Genomic DNA, 15,015 nt, shown 5'->3' on the forward strand with positions numbered 1-15,015 from the left:
TAAAAATTTTAACTTTAATTCAAATAAAAATCATCATTTCAAATTAGTATCCCTATTTCAAATTAACTTTTTTAAAAAAATATCCAAAATAAAAAATACCTCAAAAAAATAAAAAATAAAAAACAACATAAAAAAAGGAAAAAATCAAAAAAAAATAAGAATTATATTTCTAAATTTTGAAAAAAAATAAAAATTTTAATTTTAATTCAAATAAAAAACACCATTTCAAATTAAAATTTTTAAAAAATATTTCAAAAAAAGAGAAAAAATACCTAAAAAAATAAAAAAATGCCATAAAAACAAGAAAAAAAATAAAAAAAATTATAATTATAATTTTTAATTATAAAAAAATTATAATTTTTATTTGAATTCAAAAAAATCGCTGTTTCAAATTATTTTCTCCATTTCAAATTAATTTTGTTAATAAAATATCCCAAAAAAGAGAAAAAGTATCTCAAAAAAATTAAAAAAATAAAAAAATTATAAAAAAAATTTAAAAAAATAAAATTATAATTTAAAATTTAAAAAAAATAGATGAGACACATGAGACTCTGTGTATCCATATCCACAAAGCATAATATCCGATCACTTGATGTTTTTAAAAATAAAAATTATAATAAAATAAAAATTATAATTTAAAATTTTATTATATTTTTTATTTTTATTTTAAATCTCTATTTCATGCTATGTGAACATGAAAATACTAAGTGATCGGATATTATGCTTTGTGGATATGGATACACAGAGTCTCATGTGTCTAATCTGTCTCATAATTAAAATTTTTATTTTTTTAAATTTAAAATTATAATTATAATTTTTTTTATTTTTTTCTCATTTGTTTATGGTCTTTTTTATTTTTTAATTTTTTTGAGGTATTTTTTCTCTTTTTTGAGATATTTTATTAACAAAATTAATTTAAAATGGAGAAAGTAATTTGAAACAGTAATTTTTTTTAAATTTAAATAAAAATTTTAATTTTTTATAATTAAAAATTATAATTATAATTTTTTTATTTTTTACTTTTTTTATTTTTATGGTATTTTTTTTATTTTTTTAGGTATTTTTTCCTCTTTTTTTGAGATATTTTTTAAAAAATTTAATTCGAAATGGTTTTTTTATTTGAATTAAAATTAAAATTTTTATTTTTTTCAAAATTTAGAAATATAATTCTTATTTTTTTATGTTATTTTTTATTTTTTTAATTTTTTTGAGGTATTTTTTTATTTTAGATATTTTTTTAAAAAAATTAATTTGAAATATAGATACTAATTTGAAATGATGATTTTTATTTAAATTTAAATTTAAATTTTTATTTTTTTGATTTTTTTATGATATTTTTTTTTCACGTAATTTTTTAGATATTTTTTTAAAAAAATTAATTTGAAATTGGGATACTAATTTGAAATGGTGATTTTTATTTGAATTAAAATTTTTATTTTTTTAAAATTTAAAATTATAATTTTTATTTTTTTAGATCTATTTTTTAGATATTTTTAAAAAAAATTAATTTGAAATGAAGAAAGTAATTTGAAATGATGATTTTTATTTGAATCAAAATTAAAATTTTTATTTTTTTATAAATATAAAATTATAATTTTTTTATTTTTTTATTTTTTTTATTTTTTTTAATAAATAATTAAAGTCGTCATTTAAAATGATTTTTTTGAAAACGTCGTTTCAAATGGCTTTTTTAAAAACGCCATTTCAAATGATGATTTTATTTATTTATTTATTTATCATCCACATGGAAGAGAGAGGGTGGTGACGTGGGGGTTATAAAATATTATTTAAAATGACATTTTATGAATTTATATTATTTTATAAATAAATTAAAAATTATATTATTTTAATAAATGAATTTTTTAAAAAATTTATTTAGATAATGAACCCAACTCACATAACTTGGCCCGGTCAACGCTTACAATTGTAACGATTGTGCTGGCCTGCAAAAGCATTACCTAGAGTGGCGTTAAGGATGACACGTACGTGTTCAACTTGGAGCGAATCAGTTGTGACAGATTCCCAGGACAAGTGGGCAAATCGTAGTAGCACTTTGAGAGAATTAATTTTTAAATTTTTGAGTTAGAAATATTTAATTTTGATCATGTAAGGAAATCTTTTAAAAATTATGGATAGAAAGCATGATTTTCCTACCTCTTCATGATCCATTGTGTCCCTTTTATATATACATATAAGCCGATGTAATATCATCTAGCAGGAATTCCTTTCCATTTGAGGGAGAAAGCAATCAAACCACCGTCTTATTAAAATAAAATATTTATTTTGTCTCTTCATGTTTCCCAGCTTTAGGATGCTGAACATCTATTTATTTATCTATAAATTCTTGCAAAAAAAAATAGATTAGTTGATAGGAATTGAAAATTTTGGAATATTATTGGACCAAATAACTTCAACTGACAACTAATGAAGCTATAGCACTCCATAAGCTACAGATATTTAATATAAGAAAATGCTACATCGCTCTGATATATCTAATTTTTTATAATTTTTTGACCAATCTTTTTTATTCATAGAGATATTTACTTGATTATATATATTTCTATAACTTAATGTAAGCCTGTCTGGTATCAACCGGCCAGTCGTTGGTGTTGCAAGCCCAGATATAATATTTAGGATAATTCACATGCTAATACTAAAGAATTTACATCTCCAATGTTAAGCAATGTAATGTTTCAAATCATGTTTGAAAAAACCAGCCTAAAAACCTTCTGGAATATATGTTTTGGAATACAGCGTGTTGCTATTGAACTCCGAGATTGAAAATTGACTGGAGGTTAGTATGACTGCAGATGCTTTTTTTAATAACATTTGAACCTGAAAGAATTTTATTTTTTAGAATTTTTTGGTTGGAGACTCTTCGATATCCGGTTCAATTGGAATATGAAGAATAGTAAAAGGGAAAATGAGCGAAAAAAAATAGTGAAATGGTTCAAGAGACTTATCTAAGATCTCTTATTTTCTTTTATTTATAAAGAATGGTCAGTAATTATTTCGAAAACGGGCAATACATTCGGTAACCACATAATTCGTGATTTAAATAAACTATAAAAGCTAATTACATGCCCCGGTGGCCGTTGGTAACAACCATATTAATGCATGACAATAACTATGCGCATAACCACCTTCGATGTTCTCGGGATGATATAATTGTGTTTTTAAATCGTATATATCCTTTGGCTCACCCTCGGACAATGACGAGGTCGACCGAAGTATCATCTGCGTCATGGGGTTTCCGAATCATCTCGGCACCCACATGTTTTTTTTTTCCTGGTAAAATGAGAGGTTTTAATCGTCAGCGTCAGGAGGAAGGTCAACCGCGGGGGGCCCAATCTTGACCGAGTCGAAGCCGAGTTAAAACTCGCGGTCAAAACTGGTCCGTGTTACTTGGGGGCCAAGAAAGCAGGGAAAAGCCAGCGCAATTTACTGAATTTAGAATAAAACCTCAGGTCTTCTGCCCCTTCGCACCCCGGGGGTGCGTTTTTGGTGGGGACCGGACAAAGCGTGCTCACAGGTCAAAACATGTGAAGTTGTGTTTTCCTCTTTTTTTTTGGACGCCAGCAATAGGTGCAATTAAAAAAGTGTGTATGATGGGATCTGAAGTTTTTAAATTTTTTTTTTTTTTTTTACATTACAACGCAATCTCTTAGGTCATCCACTTTTCTTTGCAGGCATTGTTGAATATACTTTTTTTTTCCTTTTATTTAATACTCATGTATTAATTAAGCTCTTTTCTCTTTAAAGAGAAAAACAAGAGCGGTTTAGCAGTTGATAGTGAAGATGTATTAATGAATCTTGTGTGTATTACAAGCTTCTTATTTTGCATGCAGCACAGGTTCTAAAGAAAATTACTGTCATGCCCAAATGTATTGAGAAAAGGTTTTCTTTTTGGATTCATGTTAATGGTACAAATAAGTTTACATATGATACCACAAATCTAGTGTGAATTGGGTGCAGTGTAGGTCTACTATGACAGTGAAGACTGATTTTCCACTTTTAAGCCCGCCCATAATATAAAGAGATTTGAGATTCATAAGACAATATTTCAATGAACTTTGAAATGCCAAGCTAGTAGAGCTCCTTTTTTTTTCACAAAACAGAAAAAATTTTCTGATTCTCACCTAATTTATTAAAATAATAAATTTAAATTAATGGATATAGAACTTTCATATCATCTTCCCCGGTCTCTTTTTTGTCCGATAAAAAAAAAAAAAAATTTCTAGACCCATAAAATTTATTAAAATAATAAATTTAAATTAATCGATACAAAACTCAAAATCAAATATCTAATTTTGAATAGCTTTATTGATTGAATGACCTACCACCCATGTTAATTTTCTTAGTGATCATACACCATCCTTGGGTTAAATTCTTTCATGCTCTGTCACAATATCAGCATTTTAAGTAAAATGGAGTTCTCTACAATATACATTTCAATTACAAATCAATCTCATAAGAATACATTTGCAAGTAGCTAAAGCATAGTCCTTTATATTTGCACTATGAAAATAGCTTTAAGAATTGTGCAATGCACAATCCAATTGCTCAAGAAGATGGATCATTTTTTTGCGCAAAAGACACAACCTGAACCAAAAAATGAAGCTCTTTCCTTCTGCTACACCAAATGGTCCACATTTAATGTGAACGAAAAGGGCTCCCCACGTGCGTGAATAGCCGCCGGGGCCCAATGCAGCCCCTGACGTCACGCACATGTGTCAACAAAACAACCAAGCATCAAAGTCGAATATTCCTATTCCCACCCTGATCCGATGGCGTTTTTTTTTTTTTGACCACTGTTAAGACATGGACCGACCCGGTTGACCGTCAGCCCCACCACAGTCAAAGTAAAAGACAAACAACCCCAGATAGAGCCCAAACCATAGGCTCTTCCCGTCCCGGTACCCGCGATTGCGAACGAACCTTCCTTGGTGCCACCGCCTCACCACGTGTGGACCGACACCACGAGGGAAACAACACGCAGAGAGAGAGATGGAGTGACCGGCACTGCGTCCACGTTAAACCCGCCTCTTCCCCCATCGAATCCCCTGGATATTTATAGACCTTTCCAGGTCCTTTTTGAGGCTCGAGCCCCGTCCCCTCGTCACAAGAGAAGCGCCACCGAGCTTCTTCAGCCAAACAAATAAACACCTCAAACCATCACCAACTTTATTATAACATCAACACCTCAGAAGAAGAGCAGCAGGAGGAGGTGGAGAGAATGATGGGAAGGAGAAGAGATGCCGAGGCGGAGCTCAACCTGCCACCGGGTTTCCGATTCCATCCCACCGACGAGGAGCTCGTCGTCCATTACCTCTGCCGAAAGGTCGCCAAGCAGTGCCTTCCCGTTCCCATCATCGCCGAGGTCGATCTCTACAAGTACGACCCTTGGGACCTCCCAGGTACCACATCAAACACCTTGTTCCATGTCAAAGTCTTCGACGCATGTTGGGTTTGTTCTGATCCGGATTGCTTTGTTTTGGTGCTTGATATTTGAGCAGAGAAGGCATTGTTTGGACAGAAGGAGTGGTATTTCTTCACGCCGCGCGACAGGAAATACCCGAACGGGTCGAGGCCTAACAGGGCCGCCGAAAGGGGATACTGGAAGGCAACAGGGGCCGATAAGCCGGTCACGCCGCCGGGGAGCAACCGGCCTCTCGGGATAAAGAAGTCTTTGGTGTTCTACAATGGAAAGGCGTCGAAAGCAGTCAAGACTGATTGGATCATGCATGAGTACAGGCTCGCAGACACCAACCGAGTCGCCAACAAGAACAATGGTGGCAGAGTACGTCATCAGAAAAACAGAGCATCCTTTCAATACCATTTACTTTCCGATCATTAATAGAACAGAGTTTTTTCTTTTTTGTCTTGCAGTTGGATGACTGGGTACTTTGTCGATTGTACAACAAGAAGAACAACTGGGAGAAGATGCAGCGGCAGAAGGAGAAGGAGGAGGGATCCCTTGGAGAGATGATGGATTCGATGGAGGCATCGGAAAGTTTCAGGACACCAGAATCCGACATTGAGACAGAGGTGTTCCCAGACTTTGACAGTCTGGGTCAGGTTGGAGCTCAGCTATATCAAGCTTTTGATGGAGTTGAAGCTATGAGAACCAGTAATACTGGTAGCTTTCAGATGGTAGAACGACAGAAAGAGGATAGCGATTGGTTTAGCGACTTGTATCTAGATGATTTGCAGAGCTTTTCAGCAGCATTTGGAGCCACACCTGCTATCGATACGTCGAACCAGGAGTACTACTTCTCCACCATCGGTTCTCCATTCTGAAGCTGAGCCGAACGAACATGCCACCCTTCTAATATTAGAAGGTTTTCATGGAAATCATTGTATATATAGTAGGGCAGCTGAGCACTCTAGGGTGTAGGAGGATGAGAACTGTAGCAAGTTGCTCACATCATATTATAGTGTAGGATTCATTTTTTTGTTTTATTTTTTTTTTCCCTCGCATATTTAAACAGTTGTCATTTGTTTTGAAAAGGGAAAAGTTTCGATTTATATAAATATATATACATGATAACATGATTTTAGTTGCGGAAGTATGTTGATTTAGTTTGGACAAATGAAAGGTTTGGTTTTTGAGAAAAATTGAAGCAGAATTTCTGCAGCTTGATGTGAACATTCTTTAGAGCCATGGTTATGCTTAACTTTTAAAAAATTGAGGTCTTTAGCATTGCCTGCATGCCTACAACGCAATATATACTCAATATATCGTAGTTTATTTGAAGCAGCTCAGCAGAGGGAACTACTACAGAAGCAAATTCATGTGCGTATGCTAGCTTTTCTTTTTTTTTTTTTTTTTTTTTGGTAAAGCAACTATTCATGGCCAACTAAAAAGAGTACCATTTACAAGACCACCAGCAAAGCTAAATACATCAACACAACACAGAACAAAAGAAGCTGATGGCAACATTTACAACATGAAAACTGGAGTTCTAGAATGAAATACACCATACAATACCAAGCAACAGGTGACACGGACAGCAAAAGTTGAATATAGGAACACTGATAGCATAGCAAATAATGAAAGCAACTACTTTCACAGTTGTAGTTGGCGCTTCGGTTGTGAATGTTTAAAGCACTGCATTCCTGAATCAGATTAACTTCTTCTATCAGACATTGGCTCGGAACTTGACACAAAACAGTTGAAGCAGTATAAAATAGATAATAGCACAGCTGCAAATGAATTTGAGAGTTTAAGAAATCTTGAAGGCCTCTGTTGTTAAGATGTAGTCGATGCTGAATGTTGTCCCATAGAAATGGATAGCCTCTGTTTACCAATGCCCAGTTTAAGTGAGTTACATATCCATCATAAAGAACAGCAGAATAATTGATGCAACTGATTCCATGATTTTGACTAATCCAAAAATAGAAGACACCCATCCAAGATGAAGTAGACTCTGGTATTGTTGAGTGAAAGTAATAATAACCTTGCCCTTCCTCTGACATGTTCCTGAAACTCAAGTGCCACTTGAGATAATCATTTGCTATTAGCCTCTGACAGCAATAGAAAAGGTGAAAAGCAGATGTATAGTTATAGGTATCGAAAGAATCCTCCACATCATTGTAAATGTGATCCTTTGATGGTAAATCCAGCAAACAAACAGAAATAAGGTTAGTAATAAACTTTCCCTTTTCTTTCCTTTTTTTCTCTTTTGGTTTTTTCTGAGGTGCATATGCTAGTTTGATAAAAAAAAAAGTGGTGCATGAATCATATGTTATTAAGCTAAAGTTTCTAAAACTAGGACAGGGACAGGCCGCATGCAAGAATGGAGGGTTGGGGACAGGGGATGAGGACTCGGTATATTTTAACTCAATTGTAGAAGTGTTTAAAATATGGCAGGGATCAACAGCAAATATCCACAATAATAGTGGTAACGGTCAGCAGAAAAAAAAGGTGGATATTTTACTACGTCTAATCCTGCATGTCTTGCATATTACCATTATGATGGAGATTACATCTTCGATGAATGCAGTTAAATGTCTTTATGGATGGTTTACCCACTAATATCAACACAGTTTCACGTAAGAATTGGACATGGGATTCTTGATTCCATGCAAAAGCTAGTTCGACTGCATCTTGCTGTGAGCCCTAAATTCCACATGGAACTTAATTTCATAATATTCACAGAACGGTGAATAAGGTTATCTGCCTTAAATATAATACTGTAATCTTCTTTCACATAATTAGCCGTTGTCATAAACGAGTCATTCTTGATTCAAAAGACCATCTTGCTTTTAGAAACTGGTTGTGGGCCTAGTGCAGTGCCAAGTTATAACTTCTTTCAATTCGCCCTCGGTCCTTAAGTTGGTTCCTAGCGGACGAATGGATGATCCAAAAGTATAACTTGAAGGTGTTCATGCCTAGGACTTGTCAGGTTGCATCCTCGATAAAACATCCTGGTAGCTATCTTCCGTCCCTCTTTTTTTTCTATCTTTTATTTTCTTTCCGTCTTCGTAGAAAGATAACAGGAAGATTTTCCACAATTACCAAAAAAAAAAAAAAAAAACCAACCATAAGAATTCTTTCCCAATGCTTTTTGAGCTTGTTCCCAATCACGGTCCTGTCTGTGCGGTGAGTCTTTAAGGCTGTTTCCACGGAACTGAATGGTGAAATAGTGAAAGTCATGCATTCTAATGCAATAAACATGACAAGAGAGGAGGAAAAACCAAATGACACATCATCACTCCCAACAAATGTTTTGAGCAGCGGTTGACAGAACACGACCAGAAATACAACCACAGCAATGTATAGCTTCACTTCCAATCCTTGGTACCAACATGAAAATGATGAATTCAGGCCATGATCCTAATATTGCCCATTTCAGAATCACATGACTACAGGAGCATTAGCCAACCAAATTGATTTTGTAATTGCAACTGAAGATAACATTCTGTAACTGAATTTCACAATATTTTGTAACAAAAGACAGAGAGGTTACAGAAGTATCCTGATATAATCCTAAGGCCACCATGTTCGCTATTATAGCCTTGGTCAATGAAATTGAAGGAAAAAAAAAAAAATCTGAAGAATCTAAAAAACTGAACCATGAAAGAATGGCAAAGCAGTTGTTAAAAATGTAGATGTTAAAAAACTGGAAAAAAAAAAAAATTCAAGCTCGTGATCCTTCGACCTCTACACTCCATGCTGATGGTTTAAGCATCATTGAGTGTTCCTAACCCATCTCTACTCATAAAATCAGAGTCACAGAAAGAAAAACTAGGGGTCAGCTGTACCAAGTAAACTGCATATATGCTGGCATAACCACAAAAGGAGGATATCATAGTCAGGAAGATGTCGAGAATTACTCCTCAACAGCTTCAGATGTCAGAGTGCCTTGATTCAGTGCCTGGACTTCTTAGAGGGGGGAGGCATTCTTGAGGATTGGCATAAAAATTGTCTTCCTCCTTTGGCCGTCCAGGAATGACTTTCCTTACTGTTGGCTGGCCCATTCGATTTTTGTGTACTTCTTGAACAGCATTAGAGAACTCGTCCCATGATAGTTTCCCATCATTGAGGAGATCCAAAAGATTTACTAGTTCTTTTCTATCCAACAAAATGGTCTGACGGAAGCCAGCAAACCTATACAGACAAATAAGAGACCAGTTGATAAAAAGGCTAAATCATTGAATTCAAGTGAGTGTATAAAACAAAGGGATCCAAACAGAGCAAAAGAAAATTTTAAGGAGTTCCTGAACCTGGGAAGTCATTCAGTAACCAAAACAGAATTTTATAGCACCAACTCATACCTTTACAATATGTTCTTAAATGCCTATAATTAAATGCTTTCTATACATACATAGTTCAGATAAAAAAGACATAAAGAGGAAAGCAACCATATGCACATAAAACACATTGATAATTCTTATGAGCTCAGGCATTTTAGTCATGTAAATTATTCAAGCACGGTAACAAATTCAGCAAATAACATCTTGACAATGCCAAACTTCTCGAGCTGGGGTGCAAAAAAATTTTAAAACAACCATTCAGATGGCAGCTTCTCCTCAATAAAGGGATTTAGAGAACCATGAAAAGAAGCAAAGAAAAAAAAAAAAGGGCAAACCTGCGGTGTCCCTCCACAACTTTTGCCATATTTCCATCATAACTGGGGATAAAAACATCACTTGCAACAGAAACCAGATAATCTAGTGCTGCCATCTGAGTCGAGTGATTCTGGAAAGGCCTCAACTCATCAGGACTAAGAAGCATCTCCTTCCTTACCTGTAATTGGAAAGAAGGTGAATGACAGTGATCAGAGCAATGTCTTAAAAATCATACAGAGACAAGTAAGAATATGGGCATACTATATTAGGATATGCAGCTCTCAGGGCAGCCAGCCTTCTCTCACCACCATAGATCTCCCCAGAGGCAATGTATATTTGGGTGTCCCCCGCAAAGCCTAATGCTTGTAAGACCAATGATATTTCCTCAGGGGTAAGAGGGCACAAACCTTCCAGCCTTTTCTTCTCGGACACTATCTCCTTCTCTTTCCACCATGGATACTCATATCTAAAAGTTCAAAAATGCAAAACAAACACCATCAATAGCTGATGAGTGAAAAGCAAACCAAAAGAAGCACTCTCAGAGTAAACATTAAACCTCATCCTGGTGAGTTCTGCAGTTTCTTCGTCAGAACATCCATGCGTACAACCAGAAAATGATAGCATATCCATCTCATATCGCAGATGAAGCACAATGAAGAGCCCCTTTCTCCTAAGAATTGAGATAAGCTTGTCACCTAAGGCCTCTATCTGTGGTGTAAATTTTAATGCCTCATAATTAACACGGCAACGAAGCTTTTGGAGCTCAACTGGAAGGCCATTGTTTGCAAGACGAGCATCTGTTTTAATAAAATGGATCACTTTGTGCTTCCTTGCAATAGGCAAGATCTGCAAGCAACACAAATTTTTGCAAGAAAGTTCATGTCTGAAGTAGATCGTCTAGGAGGAATATTGCATGTAGTAATAAGAAGAAAAGATTCCCTTGACTGACCTGCTTCAAGTAGTATTTCTCATTGGACCAGCTAACCGGAGGCATAGAGAATATTTCCCTAGGAACTTCTTTAACGGACTTGTTTGGAGTTTTTCTACCAAATTTGGCCGGAAGCTTTTTGACAATTTTTACTTCATCTCTCAAGGAATTTATGAAATGATTAACATTAAATATATCCCGAAAGTCACTGCATAACATACTGACTATGGTAAGAAATAATCATTCCATGAACAATAGTACAGCTTCAGCCAGAAAGCTAAAAGTGAACTTCATACCTAGAATCAGCCCAGAAAGAATTTTTATCAAGTTCAGGAACTACCAAAGTAAGATTCAGATAGCGTGCAACAGTAACCATATCGCAGATCTGAAAGGTCCCAAATTATTATAAGAACAGTGGATTAGCAGCAGCAACCAAAGTTTTCAAATTGCACATGATCTGGAGGGCTTGGGAAAGGCAAATGAAGTTAATTAACAAAAAATTTACAAACCCCAGCTCGCATTTGATTCAAGCCACCATTGCATGACACCAGAAGATAACCATTGCTTTTATAAACCCCTGGAGAAGATGGTTCAAGTAAATATGGGGAAAAAGTAATAAAGTAAATCTTTAAATTATGCCCATGACATTTTAGGAACATACAACAAGAACCTTATGGAAGCTGAAAAAGGAAGGCAAGATAAACATATGACAACTGAATATATAGATCAAACTTAAAATTTCCAGCTATTTTACAACCTTATCAACCTTATGAAAGCTAGGAAAAAGCTTCTAAGAGCCATTACTACCTGTGGTTGTTAAAAGGAAACAGCTCCAAATTAAATACATCAAACATAACAAAAGATCAACCAATCCAGCAGATTAAGCACCTTCATAAAGAACAAATTTGAACTCCCAAGAGTAAAATCATTGAAACAATCATCACCAAGTGACCATTATCTAGAAAGGTGCTAGTGACCTCCCAGTCTTGCCTATTGCATCTTTCTCAAACCATACTTAACCAGCATTTAACAGATCTTCACCAAACAAATTCTTCAGTAAGCATGCTAATATTGTAAACCTAATAAATAGGTTAGCTAATATAATGCAATAAGGTTCAAACTTTGCATTTTGATAGGTGATGCAGATAATGCACGAGCAACATCAAGATAACATTTGCGCTAACCTAAATGGTTAATGATTTTGCATATATACAATGGTTTCTAAACTAAGCACATGAGACTATAGAGCACTCCAAAAGCTCAATACATAAGTTATTGTAATGTACCATATTACAATCTTAAATAGTTAGCAGCAGAAATCTAAATTAGGTAGCTGTTATATTAATAATAAAAAAAATGATAATACCTAACAAAAAGTGCATGAAAAATGTCTCAATGCTATCATTGCCTCCCCGTATTGTTTAAGATTTGGAGTGCTTCTTATAGTCTTTGAAACCAAGTATTGAGTAGGTAGACATTTAAAGAAGCTGGATATGTAAAAACACCATATGCGATTTGCTTCTAACTTCTACAGGATCCACAATGTGAGGCCTTAGAATTCCCTAAAGAAGATCGGTCTAATTCCAGCTTGTGTGAGCCAATTCTGGAGACAATTATGCAAATTGCAGACTACATGTAATTACAAACCACTCCTATGGAAGGGTAACTTTTTCATGCATCCTCCATACATTTTTTTTAAGGCACAAAACTTGTTGATGCATGCAGACCAAAGAGTTTTTGCCCAACTACAGCCCTTTATAGACTCCTTAATCTTCAATAGTCACATAAATCTGAAGATGCAAAAGAAGAAAAAGCAATATAGCAATATCTAGGATAGAACTGATTTCTTAACTATGAGAACAACAAAACATGATACATGTGAATCTATTCTGCTAATTGTTTAACCATCTCTCATACCCTATCACTTATACTGTTATACAGCTTCCTTTACTGTATGCAGGACAGCAAGAAATAAGCAATGACAAAGGTCCTAATGACAGTAAAAACGATAGTCAAGCCACAAACAGGTTCCTCCTTATTTGATCCTGCACACCAATAAAGAAGAAAAGATGACTGAGAAAATTATATTTGAACAATTGTAAAATATTGTGAAACAAATTCATACTCCATTTTAAATTCTTGGACAAAGGAAAAAATTTGAAAGGCCACTCTCACTTAAAGAACCCATAAACAAACCAATCTTCACTTAAATTACATGCAGACACAATTCTTAATATGTCAACAGTATATTCTTTTCGTAATATCTTCAATCTTGTCCTTCGAGGTCTGACTCTTCTGGGCACTAAATTATTCATCTTCATCAGTAAAAACATCATGGATATTGAACCTCTTATGATGACAAAATGGGCCAGCAATCTCAATGATATTTCACATGTCCCAAAAAAAAGGAAATGATGCCCTCGTAGGAAATGCAGGTTTTTTGAAAGATACTTTCACATAGCAAAATATGATAAATTGATGATTATATTGATTCGCTAAATGAGCTGCACGTTCTGGTTCGATTGTTAACAGATTTATGTATACTTTCTCAGTAAATCTTCTCTGTAAATCTGGAAAATGACATAGCAACCGTGATTGTCCTCAATCTTCAACATATTTTTAAGCATTGCCATATCATTAGGTCCTTCCTTTTCCCTGTAAATATTATAAGTTAGGGATGGGTCAAATAACACGTTACTTCCACCATAACACCCATCTGATTCGGTTAACCCATTTCTATCATCCATCTACTTGATTTCTGTAACTGAAGACCAACCAATTGGCTCTTGTAGTAGATGAAGTGATCCCAAAACAAAAAGAATAACAGAGAGACCATATACATGAATTACGATCCAAATGCAAAAGTAAGGCAGGAAGCCCCATAGACCCACATTAATTCCAAAATAAAATTTTTATTATGTACTTCAAGATTTTGAGACCTAATAAGCTCTTCTAGTATTCATTCCTATCACGCCCTAACAAGCAAACCCTAACAATCCATTCGCAGTCGAATCAAATCATAAAACCCTAAAATCACGAGACCCAAGTAAAAGAAACTAGGCATACACCAAACCAGCAGCAACATCATCAAATACTACTTCAACACTGAAAGCCGAACAGTCGTCCAACAACAAAGAACTAGAACGATCAATTAATTAAATCCATCGATACAATCAATAGTAAAATCCAAGATCAGAAACAAACAGAACAACCAACAATCAAAACAGAAAGACCCCAATTTTTATTTTTCATTCGAACATCTTCATCACCACATTCACCTAAAAATCAAAACTTTCTCCGACTTTTTCAGCAAAGGCTAGAATTCCCGTCAAGAAAATCAAGAACGGAGCCAAGAACGAAGACGGGCGTACAGATGAAACCGAAAAAGAGAGAAAGAGAAAGAGAGAAGGAATGCGACTAACTGTGGGGAACGATCGCCGGCGGCGACGGCGGGGAGCGGGCGATTTCGATGATGGAGTTGGTGGCGTTGGGGTGGCCGCAGCGGTCGAAGTAGTCGGTGGGCCAGGACCCGGGGAGGCGGGGCTGCCACACGGACGTGAGAGGCACGAGCACCGTCCACCCCAGGAAGCACGCCCCCAAATATAGCATGAACCTCTTCATGCTAATCCTCCGCCGCCCTCCGCCACCGCCGCCGGAGGCCCTCAGCGGCAGCGTCCTCGACATCCCGATGTCCACCATCCCCGGGCCCCTTCCAGAATCCCAACCTATGGCTGCATTAATAACGGCGGAGTTTGAGGAAAAACGATACGAGAAGATATTTATAGTACAACGAGAGAGGACGTATAGTATGTAAAGTGGACTTTTAGAAATAGGAAAAGGAAAAGATAATTATTGTGTAACAACCTTGTAAAGAGAGGAGGAATTTATTTAGGACTCTAAGCCTAAGTACAGTATTTTAGTAAAATTGGATCACCTTCTCTTTGATCTATATTATAGTTATCTTTTGATTTATTCAATTCATCTCTATTTTAATAATTTTTAATTAGTATTTA

General features: G+C 35.1%; 2 protein-coding genes across 2 annotated transcripts; one reads left to right on the top strand and one right to left on the bottom strand.

Annotated features, from left to right (window-relative positions):
- Positions 1 to 5,086: 5,086 nt before the first annotated feature.
- On the top strand, positions 5,087 to 6,569 carry LOC105057259 (NAC domain-containing protein 68). The gene is given in 4 exon segments (XM_010939811.4): positions 5,087 to 5,417; positions 5,517 to 5,800; positions 5,890 to 6,292; positions 6,295 to 6,569. Coding segments are annotated over 4 exon segments (906 nt in total). The 5' UTR covers positions 5,087 to 5,236; the 3' UTR covers positions 6,333 to 6,569.
- A 2,592-nt stretch (positions 6,570 to 9,161) lies between these two features.
- Positions 9,162 to 14,760, bottom strand: LOC105057258 (rhamnogalacturonan I rhamnosyltransferase 4). Its single transcript, XM_010939810.3, has 8 exons — positions 14,425 to 14,760; positions 11,512 to 11,579; positions 11,299 to 11,387; positions 11,024 to 11,210; positions 10,631 to 10,920; positions 10,336 to 10,540; positions 10,095 to 10,252; positions 9,162 to 9,613 (listed from the first exon to the last, which is right to left on the bottom strand). The coding sequence occupies exons 1-8, from the start codon at positions 14,699 to 14,701 to the stop codon at positions 9,352 to 9,354; spliced, it is 1,536 nt and encodes a 511-aa protein (XP_010938112.1). The 5' UTR covers positions 14,702 to 14,760; the 3' UTR covers positions 9,162 to 9,351.
- Positions 14,761 to 15,015: the final 255 nt, after the last annotated feature.

The sequence above is a fragment of the Elaeis guineensis genome, chromosome 14 (genome assembly GCF_000442705.2).
Source record: "Elaeis guineensis isolate ETL-2024a chromosome 14, EG11, whole genome shotgun sequence".
NCBI lineage: Eukaryota > Viridiplantae > Streptophyta > Magnoliopsida > Arecales > Arecaceae > Elaeis > Elaeis guineensis.

Coding starts and splice junctions, on each gene's coding strand:
- LOC105057258 (XM_010939810.3), bottom strand. CDS start 14,701: ATGGTGGACATCGGGATGTCGAGGACGCTGCCGCTGAGGGCCTCCGGC. Junction 11,388..11,511: donor TGAATCAAATGCGAGCTGGG/GTTTGTAAATTT, acceptor GGGACCTTTCAG/ATCTGCGATATGGTTACTGT. Junction 10,541..10,630: donor GCAGAACTCACCAGGATGAG/GTTTAATGTTTA, acceptor TTGAACTTTTAG/ATATGAGTATCCATGGTGGA.